This window comes from Argopecten irradians, chromosome 1 (assembly GCF_041381155.1).
Source record: "Argopecten irradians isolate NY chromosome 1, Ai_NY, whole genome shotgun sequence".
NCBI classification, from domain to species: Eukaryota; Metazoa; Mollusca; class Bivalvia; order Pectinida; family Pectinidae; genus Argopecten; species Argopecten irradians.
In genome coordinates this window covers 66,812,511-66,825,346 of record NC_091134.1, presented here as the reverse complement: position 1 = coordinate 66,825,346, position 12,836 = coordinate 66,812,511, and the positions used below count along the sequence as shown (strand labels likewise).

General features: G+C 36.4%; 1 protein-coding gene across 4 annotated transcripts in view; it reads left to right on the top strand.

The window, feature by feature from the left end:
• Positions 1–12,648, top strand: part of LOC138306062 (synaptotagmin-7-like) — a 446,275-nt gene extending 433,627 nt beyond the window's left edge. For all 4 annotated transcript variants that reach the window (XM_069246411.1, XM_069246420.1, XM_069246436.1 and 1 more), the window contains one exon: positions 4,127–12,648. In XM_069246411.1, the coding sequence (XP_069102512.1) occupies positions 4,127–4,431 (305 nt within the window). In that variant the 3' untranslated portion in view covers positions 4,432–12,648. The remainder of the gene's footprint in view (positions 1–4,126) is intronic.
• Positions 12,649–12,836: the final 188 nt, after the last annotated feature.

Genomic DNA, 12,836 nt, shown 5'->3' with positions numbered 1-12,836 from the left:
AATACTTCGTTTATCGACTATTCTATCCTGATTTTAACGTTAAAAGGTAAGATATCGTTAGACAGATAATATATAGATCGCTATTCTTCATAATCTTAGTCACAAAAGAGCTTTCATGTGCAGTTCCGAATGCACGCATTGACCCGAGGAGGTCCGAATGAATGGCGCATTCGATCACTGTTCGGAACGTCCTTAATGTGAATATAGGTCATCTACTATTAGCGGTCAGGCACTGAAAGGTCACTAAGTAAGCTTGTTAACTTATTAATCAGAAGTATTCCTTCATTATTTATTACTACGCTGATAAGATTTACAACATGTACACATTACTCATGAGTAAGGCACAAAAACGGAAACTATTTGTTGCATTGATTGAAACTCAATGGCAGAACATTTCTTTTTCTATTCTTTTACATTGGCTATTGACATTTCATTTCAATTTCTGGAAATATAATGTTTTTCTCTAGCTAATTTTTTACTGTTTAACCATAACAAATACTTAGCTATCTTTGAAAGTCAATATACTGGGTCAAAACCTTCTTGGGAGTCTTTGGGTATAGGAAATAAATAAATAAAATATAACCATTTGATTAACAAAAGAGAATAAACAAGAGTAGGTTTTGTATTAGTTAATAAGTATTTAGTGGTGCAGACCAGTAGGACATGCTATCCCTATATAAAGACTAGACATGTATGAGAAAAGCCAAGGATTGTAAAATCCCTCTGGTGCATCAAGTCATACTATATCAGTATATAGAATGGCTGGTGGTGGGATATCACATTTGGTCTGATGGGACGTGGAGTCTACAGGAGCATTAACCACATGTATCAAATTAGAAATGACAAATGAATGGGCAGGTAATGGATTTCAGTACACATATATGTATGGTAATAACTAATTGGGTCTGTTAGATTCCAAAGGCAGCGAGATTGAACCAAATATCAAAGGCTTTCTGTCAAGATTTCCTGTTACTTCATATTTCTTGGTCACTTAGGCCATCGACAAGAGCCTATTTTACGGCTTCGTCTTTTTCGCCATGTCTCATTTGCTATCTGGAATGCTATGTTTAAATTAACAATTATCGGACAGGCCTCCATGTGACATTGCCATGGCTGGATAATCCTATTTCTTCTATCTATTTCTACGAGTTTCCTCAGACACACTAAAGGCCTGGTAAATAATTTGTCAGAAATTGTATTCCCAACTTCACAAAGGCATTAAGGTCTGTAATCTATGTACTGGGGTGATGGTATCGGTGCCTTTCGTTTACCATCCACTATCTCTGTCCTCCATCCATTACCTTTCTGAAATGCTATATCCCTATTTATGTACTTGTAGAATCCTGGTAATGAAGTTTTGTTTCTATAAGGTATAGCCAATATTTATCACTGTCATACCAAGGAGTCATGACCATATAATTGAAGAGTTAGTGACCTTGGAGAATGACCATATTGATTTGGTGAGCACCACTGCTCTAACGATTAACATGAATAGCCATTTGATACTCTGACTGTGCCACATCCCGCCTCAAGTCTCATTCTCCCTTTATCAACTGTCCAAATACGCCATGGCATCACCACCAGTAATTATAACCAGAGGTTGTCTCCCAGGTATAGCTGTATAACCGTGTCTGAATATATCAAATTATATGGAGGTCAGCTTACGTGATCTGAACACAAACAATGTTTGTTTATATTGTTTCATTGCCTTTGAGGTGCTGTGTTTAATATGTATTAGACCTGAAGGTATTGTAGACGTTACACACAATGACATGTCCAGGAGCTGTTAGTGACAGTTTCTCTGAATCTTGAGTAACAATGGTATTGTACTTCATGGTATTCATAGCACAAAGCTTTGTTATTGTGTTGATTAAGCTGTCTTGCACTTTACATGATAGTAAACATATTTAAAATATAGGTATAATTCCACCATCCCTTCATTACCCTTCTGTCCATCTTACAATATAGATATCTCTCCTTCATACCTTGATAAGGTATCTTTTGTCCATCCTAAGATATAGATATCATTCCACCATTTCATTGGTCAAGGAATGCTTCTGTCCATCTGATAATATATGTATCATTCCATCATTCCATTGGTCAGGGAATTCTTCTGTCCATCATACAATATAGGGATCATTCCACCATTCCATTGGTCAGGGATTTCTCCTCTCTCTCCTACAATATAGGTATCATTCCATCATTACATTGGCCAGATATCATTCAGTCCATCTTACAATCTAGGTATTGTTTCCCATTGGTCACATATCCTTTGGTCCTTCCTACAATATTGAGATCATACACCGCTTCATTGGTCAGGGAATGCTTCTTCTGACCATCCTAAAATATAGGAATCATTCCACCATTCCATTGGTCAGGGAATTCTCCTCTCTCTCCTACAATATTGGTATCATTCCATCATTACATTGGCCAGATATCATTCTGTCTTTCATAAAATATAGGTATCATTCCATTGGTCAGAAAATTATTCTGTCCATCCTAAAATATAGGTATCATTTCAACATTTCATCGGTCAAGGAATGCTCCTGTCCATACTGCAATATAGGTATCATTCCCCTATTCAATTTGGGAGTTAATCTTTCTTTCCATCTGTAAAGAAAGGTATTGTTCCTCTATTCCATTTGGCAGGTAATTGTTCTAAGTAATCCTTTTGTCCATCCTACATCACAGGTATCATTCCACCATTCCATTTGTCAGGTATTCCTTATGTCCATCCTAAAATTTAGGTTTCATTCCATCCTTCCATATGCCGACTACCATTGTGTGATTCCCATATTATACATATTTCAATGGCCCAGGGCACTGATATTTGACCTGTAGCATGCTGGGATGAAGGGCTACCAAGTTTGTTAAAATGAATGACCATGACCTTCATTCAAGGTCACAGGGGTCAAAAAAGCTAAAATCTTTAAACAACTTCTTCTCCAGAACCAGGAGGCCCAGGGTACTGATATTGGGCCTATAGTATGCATGGATGAAGGGCTACCAAGTTTGTTCAAATGAATAACCTTGACCACAGGGCTCAAATAGGCTAAAATCCTTTATGCAACTTCTTGTGAATAAATAAAAGGTCTAGAAACCCGATATTGGGCCCTTGGCATGCTTGAATGAAGGGCTATCAAGTTTATTCAATTGACCTTCATTCAAGGTCACATAGTCAAAATGGCTAAAATCTTTAAATGACTTCTTCTCAAGAACCAGAAGGCCCATGGTACTGATATTGGGCCTATAGTATGCATGGATGAAGGGCTACCAAGTTTGTTCAAATGAATAACCTTGACCATCAATCAAGGTCACAAACCTCAAATAGGCTAAAATCCTTTAAACAGCTTCTTGTGAATAACTAAGAGGCCTAGAGACTTGATATTGGGCCCATGGCATGCTTGAATGAAGGGCTATCAAGTTTGTTAAAATGAATGACCTTGACCTTCATTAAAGGTCACAGGGTTCAAATAGACTAAATTCCTTTAAACAACTTCTTATTAATACCTAAGAGCCTTAGAGACCTGATATTAGGCCTGTTAGATGCTGGGATGAAGGGCTACCAAGTTTGTTCAAATGAATGACCTTGATCTTCATTCAAGGTCACAGGCATCAATTAGGCTATAATCTTTAAACAACTTCTGTGAATAACTAAGAGGCCTAGAGACCTGATATTGAGCCTGTAGTATTCTGGGATGAATGGCTATCAAGTTTGTTTAAATGAATGACCTTGACCTTCATTCAAGGTCACATTGATCAAAAAGGCTAAAATTGTAAAAACACCTTCTTGTAAAGAACCAGAAGGCCCAGAATACTCATATTGGGCCTGTAGCATGCTGAGATGAAGGGCTACCAAGTTTGTTTAAAATCTTTAAATGACTATGTTGTATTGTGCAAATAGTCAGATGACCGTTAAGGCCCATGGGCCTCTTGTTTATATTAAAATGAGTTTAAAATGAGAGGGGAAAAAACAGATGAAATTAAATTCTCAATTGGTGTTCATAAAATTGAATTAAATCTAGGTGATTATAAAAACTTTAGGTCTGCGTGAATGCTATAATGTATTACATATTATCTCAGAGACTCCTTCGAAAGCTATGATTAAATTTATTGTCTGTTTCAGATCCCTATGTGAAGCTGTGGCTGATGTATGGAAGTACAAAGGTGGAAAAGAAGAAGACTTCTATAAAGATGCGGACTTTGAACCCTGTGTATAATGAATCTTTCATCTACGAGATACCCTGGGAAAAGATACGAGAAGCAAGCATAGAAGTGACCGTGATGGACTTTGACAAATTGGGTCGAAATGAAATGATTGGTAAAATATTTCTAGGCAGCCGCAGTGGGCCTTTAGAGTCTAGACATTGGACTGACATGATCACAAAGCCACGACAACAAGTGGCACAGTGGCATCTCCTGAAGGATTAGTGCCAGGTATTGGCGGCATTCGACTGTAAATATAGAAGGCTTTTACAGCAGTGCTATTACTGGAGCAGCAGTCAGGAGGAAGTAGGAATCTGGTTAAACACTGGTATTCTGCAGGATAAGTACGCCATGCCCTGATGCAGGACATGCCCAGAAGCTGGCTATATATTTCTGCACCAAGTGATCTCATTTGCATGTCTCACACTGGATGCTTAAGGAGACATAGCAACCGTGACCTTAGCAACAATCATAAACATTATAGACATGGAAGCCACTTCCTAATTTCTCTGTACAACTATCTGAGGAATCATTTGTCTGTAACTCGTGTCAGAAATAAATGTTATATCATTATGCCTAACAGCTACAAAGAAACTACTGACAGATTATGTCTGTTAATCTCTACCAGCAACAGAAAATAGATTTGTCTCCTCTTCACAATAAACTGTGATAGCTTCCCTTGAAAAATCTGTTTTCTGGACAAATGGTTATTTCTCTGCAGGACTTATGCATCAGTATAAAAGTGACAAAGCCCTCTTTGGGAATAGATATTCTGTGTCGGTGATATAGTAAAGACTGGAAGACAGCCATAATGGTCAATTTCACACAGGATGGTCACTACAGTGGCTAGCTTCAGACAGGATGGTCACTACAGTGGCTAGCTTCAGACAGGATGGTCACTACATTGGCTAGCTTCAGACAGAATGGTCACTACATTGGCTAGCATCAGACAGGATGGTCACTACATTGGCTAGCTTCAGACAGGACAACAGCCATAATGGTCAATATCTAAGATGGTCAGTACTATATGACAGTTGTCAGTGTCAGACAGGATGGTCACTACAGTGGTAGACGTGATGGTAGCCATTTTAGTCAGTGTAGACTGGTGCTTGTTCACACACATTGTGTCCTTTTGTCACAATATCTGTCAGTATTGTAGTCCTATGTTAAACATTAGTGCTCAGCCAAGTACATAATTACTGTTATAACTCAGTTAATCAAGCCTTACCATTCACATTCTACTCTTCAGTCATATATCAAACTATATTAAACATATAACAATCCTTTAATACATTCTTTCCAGCAATTTGGCTTCAACGTTGTAATCCGGGAGTCTACTGGTTTGATTTATATCCGATGATTTATTATTACCATGTTCTTTGCTGAGTGATGTGGCAGGATATTATAACCCGAATGCCTCATACTGCACCCATCAAAGATCATCTGGGTTTACACATTTTCTTTGGTAGGGTCTTGGACACTATATAAAGGAGTTATATTTAATTAATTAATCAAAAATAAACATCATCTTAATGTTTTATTGCCAAAAGCTAATGAGCTCCTCAATATACTTTACATTGTGTCTATTTACTGAGGACACTTCTAACACATAACTTGTATATTTCTATGTACTAGTAGCTTTTTACTTTGGTATCCCTGAAATTATCAGTTTGGTGATTTAATTGTACCTTCAATATACTGCCCATCATGGGTAGGTATGTACTAGAAATATCTGCCCATCACGGTAGGTATGTACTAGAAATATCTGCCCATCACGGTAGGTATGTACTAGAAATATCTGCCAATCACGGTAGGTATGTACTAGAAATATCTGCCAATCACGGTAGGTATGTACTAGAAATATCTGCCCATCATGGGTAGGTATGTACTAGAAATATCTACCCATCACGGGTAGGTATGTACTAGAAATATCTGCCAATCACGGTAGGTATGTACTAGAAATATCTGCCCATCACGGTAGGTATGTACTAGGAATATCTGCCCATCACGGTAGGTATGTACTAGAAATATCTGCCAATCACGGTAGGTATGTACTAGAAATATCTGCCCATCATGGGTAGGTATGTACTAGAAATATCTACCCATCACGGGTAGGTATGTACTAGAAATATCTGCCAATCACGGTAGGTATGTACTAGAAATATCTGCCCATCACGGTAGGTATGTACTAGGAATATCTGCCCATCACGGTAGGTATGTACTAGAAATATCTGCCAATCACGGTAGGTATGTACTAGAAATATCTGCCCATCATGGGTAGGTATGTACTAGAAATATCTGCCCATCATGGGTAGGTATGTACTAGAAATATCTGCCCATCATGGGTAGGTATGTACTAGAAATATCTGCCCATCACGGTAGGTATGTACTAGAAATATCTGCCAATCACGGTAGGTATGTACTAGAAATATCTGCCCATCATGGGTAGGTATGTACTAGAAATATCTGCCCATCATGGGTAGGTATGTACTAGAAATATCTGCCCATCATGGGTAGGTATGTACTAGAAATATCTGCCCATCATGGGTAGGTATGTACTAGAAATATCTGCCCATCACGGTTGGTGTGTACTAGAAATATCTGCCCATCGCGGTTGGTATGTACTAGAAATATCTGCCCATCACGGTAGGTATGTACTAGAAATATCTGCCCATCACGGTTGGTATGTACTAGAAATATCTGCCCATCACGGTAGGTATGTACTAGAAATATCTGCCCATTACGGGTAGGTATGTACTAGAAATATCTGCCCATCATGGGTAGGTATGTACTAGAAATATCTGCCCATCACGGTTGGTATGTACTAGAAATATCTGCCCATCACGGTTGGTATGTACTAGAAATATCTGCCCATCACGGTAGGTATGTACTAGAAATATCTGCCCATCAAGGTTGGTATGTACTAGAAATATCTGCCCATCACGGTAGGTATGTACTAGAAATATCTGCCAATCACGGTAGGTATGTACTAGAAATATCTGCCAATCACGGTAGGTATGTACTAGAAATATCTGCCCATCACGGTAGGTATGTACTAGAAATATCTGCCAATCACGGTAGGTATGTACTAGAAATATCTGCCCATCATGGGTTGGTATGTACTAGAAATATCTGCCCATCATGTGTAGGTATGTACTAGAAATATCTGCCAATCACGGTAGGTATGTACTAGAAATATCTGCCAATCACGGTAGGTATGTACTAGAAATATCTGCCAATCACGGTAGGTATGTACTAGAAATATCTGCCCATCATGGGTAGGTATGTACTAGAAATATCTGCCCATCATGGGTAGGTATGTACTAGAAATATCTGCCCATAATGGGTAGGTATGTACTAGAAATATCTGCACATCATGGGTTGGTATGTACTAGAAATATCTGCCAATCACGGTAGGTATGTACTAGAAATATCTGCAAATCACGGTAGGTATGTACTAGAAATATCTGCCAATCACGGTAGGTATGTACTAGAAATATCTGCCCATCACGGTAGGTATGTACTAGAAATATCTGCCCATCATGGGTTGGTATGTACTAGAAATATCTGCCCATCATGGGTTGGTATGTACTAGAAATATCTGCACATCATGGGTTGGTATGTACTAGAAATATCTGCCAATCACGGTAGGTATGTACTAGAAATATCTGCCAATCACGGTAGGTATGTACTAGAAATATCTGCCAATCACGGTAGGTATGTACTAGAAATATCTGCCCATTACGGGTAGGTATGTACTAGAAATATCTGCCCATCATGGGTAGGTATGTACTAGAAATATCTGCCCATCATAGGTAGATATGTACTAGAAATATCTGGCCATCATGGTTAGGTATGTACTAGAAATATCTGCCAATCACGGTAGGTATGTACTAGAAATATCTGCCAATCACGGTAGGTATGTACTAGAAATATCTGCCAATCACGGTAGGTATGTACTAGAAATATCTGCCCATCATGGGTTGGTATGTACTAGAAATATCTGCCCATCATGGGTAGGTATGTACTAGAAATATCTGCCAATCACGGTAAGTATGTACTAGAAATATCTGCCCATCACGGTAGGTATATACTAGAAATATCTGCCCATCATGGGTAGGTATGTACTAGAAATATCTGCCCATCATGGGTAGGTATGTACTAGAAATATCTGCCCATCACGGTAGGTATATACTAGAAATATCTGCCCATCATGGGTAGGTATGTACTAGAAATATCTGCCCATTACGGGTAGGTATGTATTAGAAATATCTGCCCATCATGGGTAGGTATGTACTAGAAATATCTGCCCATCATGGGTAGGTATGTACTAGAAATATCTGCCCATCACGGGTAGGTATGTACTAGAAATATCTGCCAATCACGGTAGGTATGTACTAGAAATATCTGCCCATCATGGGTAGGTATGTACCAGAAATATCTGCCCATCACGGGTAGGTATGTACTAGAAATATCTGCCCATCATGGGTAGGTATGTACTAGAAATATCTGCCCATCATGGTTAGGTATGTACTAGAAATATCTGCCAATTACGGGTAGGTATGTACTAGAAATATCTACCCATCACGGGTAGGTATGTACTAGAAATATCTGCCCATCATGGTTAGGTATGTACTAGAAATATCTGCCCATCATGGTTAGGTATGTACTAGAAATATCATTGTATAGTATTTCAAAGCATGTCTTTATTTCACACTGTCAGTGGCTAAAAATACAGGGACCAATAAAGAGTTGTGACTCTTTGTGGAGAGTTACTGGCCTTGACAGGTGACTTTCATTTAGTGCCAAATTGATCATTTAAATATCATACCTTCAGACAATTTTTTCTGAATCATAAAAGACATAAGTCTATCAGGCAAGATCATGGAGCCAAAATCCAGATTCAACTTTCTCAATCATCTTCAAAATTTAATTAAGATTACTGCTGACAGTCAAGTCACAGTTGATTTAGATATCTTAAATAGAGGGGAAAAATAGATGTGTATATTTTCATTATTATTGAAACAAAATTTCAATTTGAATGAAGAAAAACTCTTTAAAGTCATTATTTTTTCATTATTTCTCAATCTTTGTTTTTAATTCTTTGTGGAAGAAATCACAATTGAATTCTGCTTTAGTCATCAGAAAACTTATGAGACATCATATTTAAACCTTATTGTTGAATGATGTATGTTCAAGTGTTACTAAACTCGGATTTCTCCTTCCATATCAATATTATGCTGGCCAAAAAGAGGGCTCTTGATTTTGTTTTTGGAATCTTTTTTCTTTGATTTATATTAATTAAAAACATGATTGCTTTGACTATTTCTTTATTATATATTTTTTTTGTGGGGGGTGGGGGACCATTCCAAACCTGTCATGACAATGGGAATGACCTTTTGTTTGATACTCCTGATTGGTGGGTGGACACATTTGTTTAGCCAATCATCGAGTTTATTGAATAATTTATTTTGATTGGTTTTTAGTATTTAGCCAATCAATGACTTATCAATCAGTTTCATTTAGCAAACATTTCACCTACACTGTATACATATGTAAATTTTGATTGATTGATTTTCTCAACCAATCACAGTGCATACATACTATTTTATTTTATCTTGTTGTGTTATCCAATGAAGATAATTATGTTTACTGTTGACTAAAGTTGTTGCCATTTTCTTTTGTACTCCAAGTTATTTTTATTTTATTGTTGTTTACATCTGCGTTTTATTGGTCGACCATTGTAAGTGTGTGTGTGTCAGCAGTGTGTCCTCATATTGTGTCCACAGATTCTCGTGTGTTCATTTGTCATGTCCATAAGGTATGTATCAAGGGAAATGTTTCCTAAAATAAGAATTCCAGAAATAGAGATATGATATTTTCAGACAATATTACCGTAGATTATTTTCAGAGGACCGAAGTTTTATTTTTGAATTTCATCCCTGTATCTTTGACGATTCTAGCATTACTTGTTGTGTCTATATTATATGTGTACTAGTACCTAAGTTTATTCTACAAGCCACAAACAACAAAACATGAATATATATAGATAGAGTTAAACCTAACCTAACTACAACTGTTTATAAAGTGTTAAACTGAAAGATAGAGTTAGACCTAACATAACTACAACTGCTTATAAAGTGTTAAACTGAAATACACTTCAACATAGAGTTAAACCTAACCTAACTACAACTGTTTATAAAGTGTTAAACTGAAAGATAGAGTTAAACCTAACATAACTACAACTGTTTATAAAGTGTTAAACTGAAATGCACTTCAACATAGAGTTAAACCTAACCTAACTACAACTGTTTATAAAGTGTTAAACTGAAATACACTTCAACATAGAGTTAAACCTAACCTTACAACAACTGTTTATAAAGTGTTAAACTGAAAGATAGAGTTAAACCTAGCATAACTACAACTGTTTATAAAGTGTTAAACTGAAATACACTTCAACATAGAGTTAAACCTAACCTAACTACAACTGTTTATAAAGTGTTAAACTGAAATACACTTCAACATAGAGTTAAACCTAACCTAACAACAACTGTTTATAAAGTGTTAAACTGAAAGATAGAGTTAAACCTAGCATAACTACAACTGTTTATAAAGTGTTAAACTGAAATACACTTCAACATAGAGTTAAACCTAACATAACTACAACTGTTTATAAAGTGTTAAACTGAAAGATATAGTTAAATCTAACATAACTACAACTGTTTATAAAGTGTTAAACTGAAAGATAGAGTTAGACCTAACATAACTACAACTGTTTATAAAGTGTTAAACTGAAATACACTTCAACATAGAGTTAAACCTAACATAACCACAACTGTTTATAAAGTGTTAAACTGAAATACACTTCAACATAGAGTTAAACCTAACCTAACTACAACTGTTTATAAAGTGTTAAACTGAAAGATAGAGTTAAACCTAACATAACTACAACTGTTTATAAAGTGTTAAACTGGAATACACTTCAACATAGAGTTAAACCTAACCTAACAACAACTGTTTATAAAGTGTTAAACTGGAATACACTTCAACATAGAGTTAAACCTAACATAACTACAACTGTTTATAAAGTGTTAAACTGAAAGATAAAGTTAGACCTAACATAACTACAACTGTTTATAAAGTGTTAAACTGAAATACACTTCAACATAGAGTTAAACCTAACATAACTACAACTGTTTATAAAGTGTTAAACTGAAATACACTTCAACAAAGTGTTAGACCTAACATAACTACAACTGTCTATAAAGTGTTAAACTGAAATACACTTCAACATAGAGCATACATGCCATACCTCCTGACGTGAGACAAAAAACCCCGTATTTTAAAGCCTTTTATTGTCTCCCGGGAGGAGAGTCAAAATTCCTGTATTCTGTAAACCCCTCCGTTTTATTTTCAAGTTAAACCTTAACCAGAGCTGTTAACATAGAGGTCTCCTTATCATAATTAACTGTCTGTTCTAGAGAAAATGTTGACTTGACTATTACCTAATAGAGACTAACTCCAGTGCCAGGTTAGGTTGAGCTCTACCTATGTAGGTGTGGTCAGTGGCTATGTACTTGTTTGGTGATGTTGGATGGCTATCAGATGTTTGAGAGATCATGCTTATGTAATCACCCTGCTGTTATGTATATGTATATATATGTAATGTATCAGTGTTCATGTATGATGAGAAACATTAAAATATCCAATTCTACCAACCTTTGTGGAAATGTATGCATAATTAGTCATTAAACAGGAGGTCTGGGAGAAGAGATTAGGAAGGATACATTTGTTTGTAGGTGTGTCCTAGGTAAAACAGTAATATCATACAGGTATCATCTTGACAACAGTAAAATATCATACATATATTACCTTGACAACAGTAAAATATCGTACAGATATTACCTTGACAACAGTAAAATATTATACAGGTATTACCTTGACAACAGTAAAATATCATACAGGTATTACCTTGACAACAATGTTTACCGTAACAAAAGTAATATCATAAAGGTATTACCTTGACAACAATGTTTACCATAACAACATGCAGTAATATCATACAGGTATTACCTTGACAACAGTGTTTACCGTAACAACAGTAAAATATCATAAAGACATCTGACCTTGACAGGACTGATGCTATTCGAGTATCACCTTGACACCAATAATGGTCACCTTGACAACAGGTTTATTGAACACGTATCACCTTGACACAGGTATAACAGGTGTTAATGATGTCTAGACAGGATTGTTAGAGGTGACACCTTGACCTACAACATGTATTACCTAAACAACAAATGTGTCAATGAAACACTCATACAGGTGTCAGCAGGTGTGTCCATTGTCTCTGATGTTGTTCATAGATTAGAAAACATAAACCACATTTTGTTCAAAACAAGTTATTGGACGGAAAATAAAAACTCCAAAGAAAAATGGAAATCCTCAATGTTTCTCTTATTTATTTATTTAGCTCTCAAGAACACAATTAGGCTGTTCCTTGTAGATTACTGGTATGTAATGCCAAAGATGAGTAGAAACTTGAGCACCAGCTTCGAGGTTTTAGTATCCTTCAAGGATTTCAACTGATCTGCTTTGAGATACGTGTTTAGATGGTCAAGGTGTTTTGT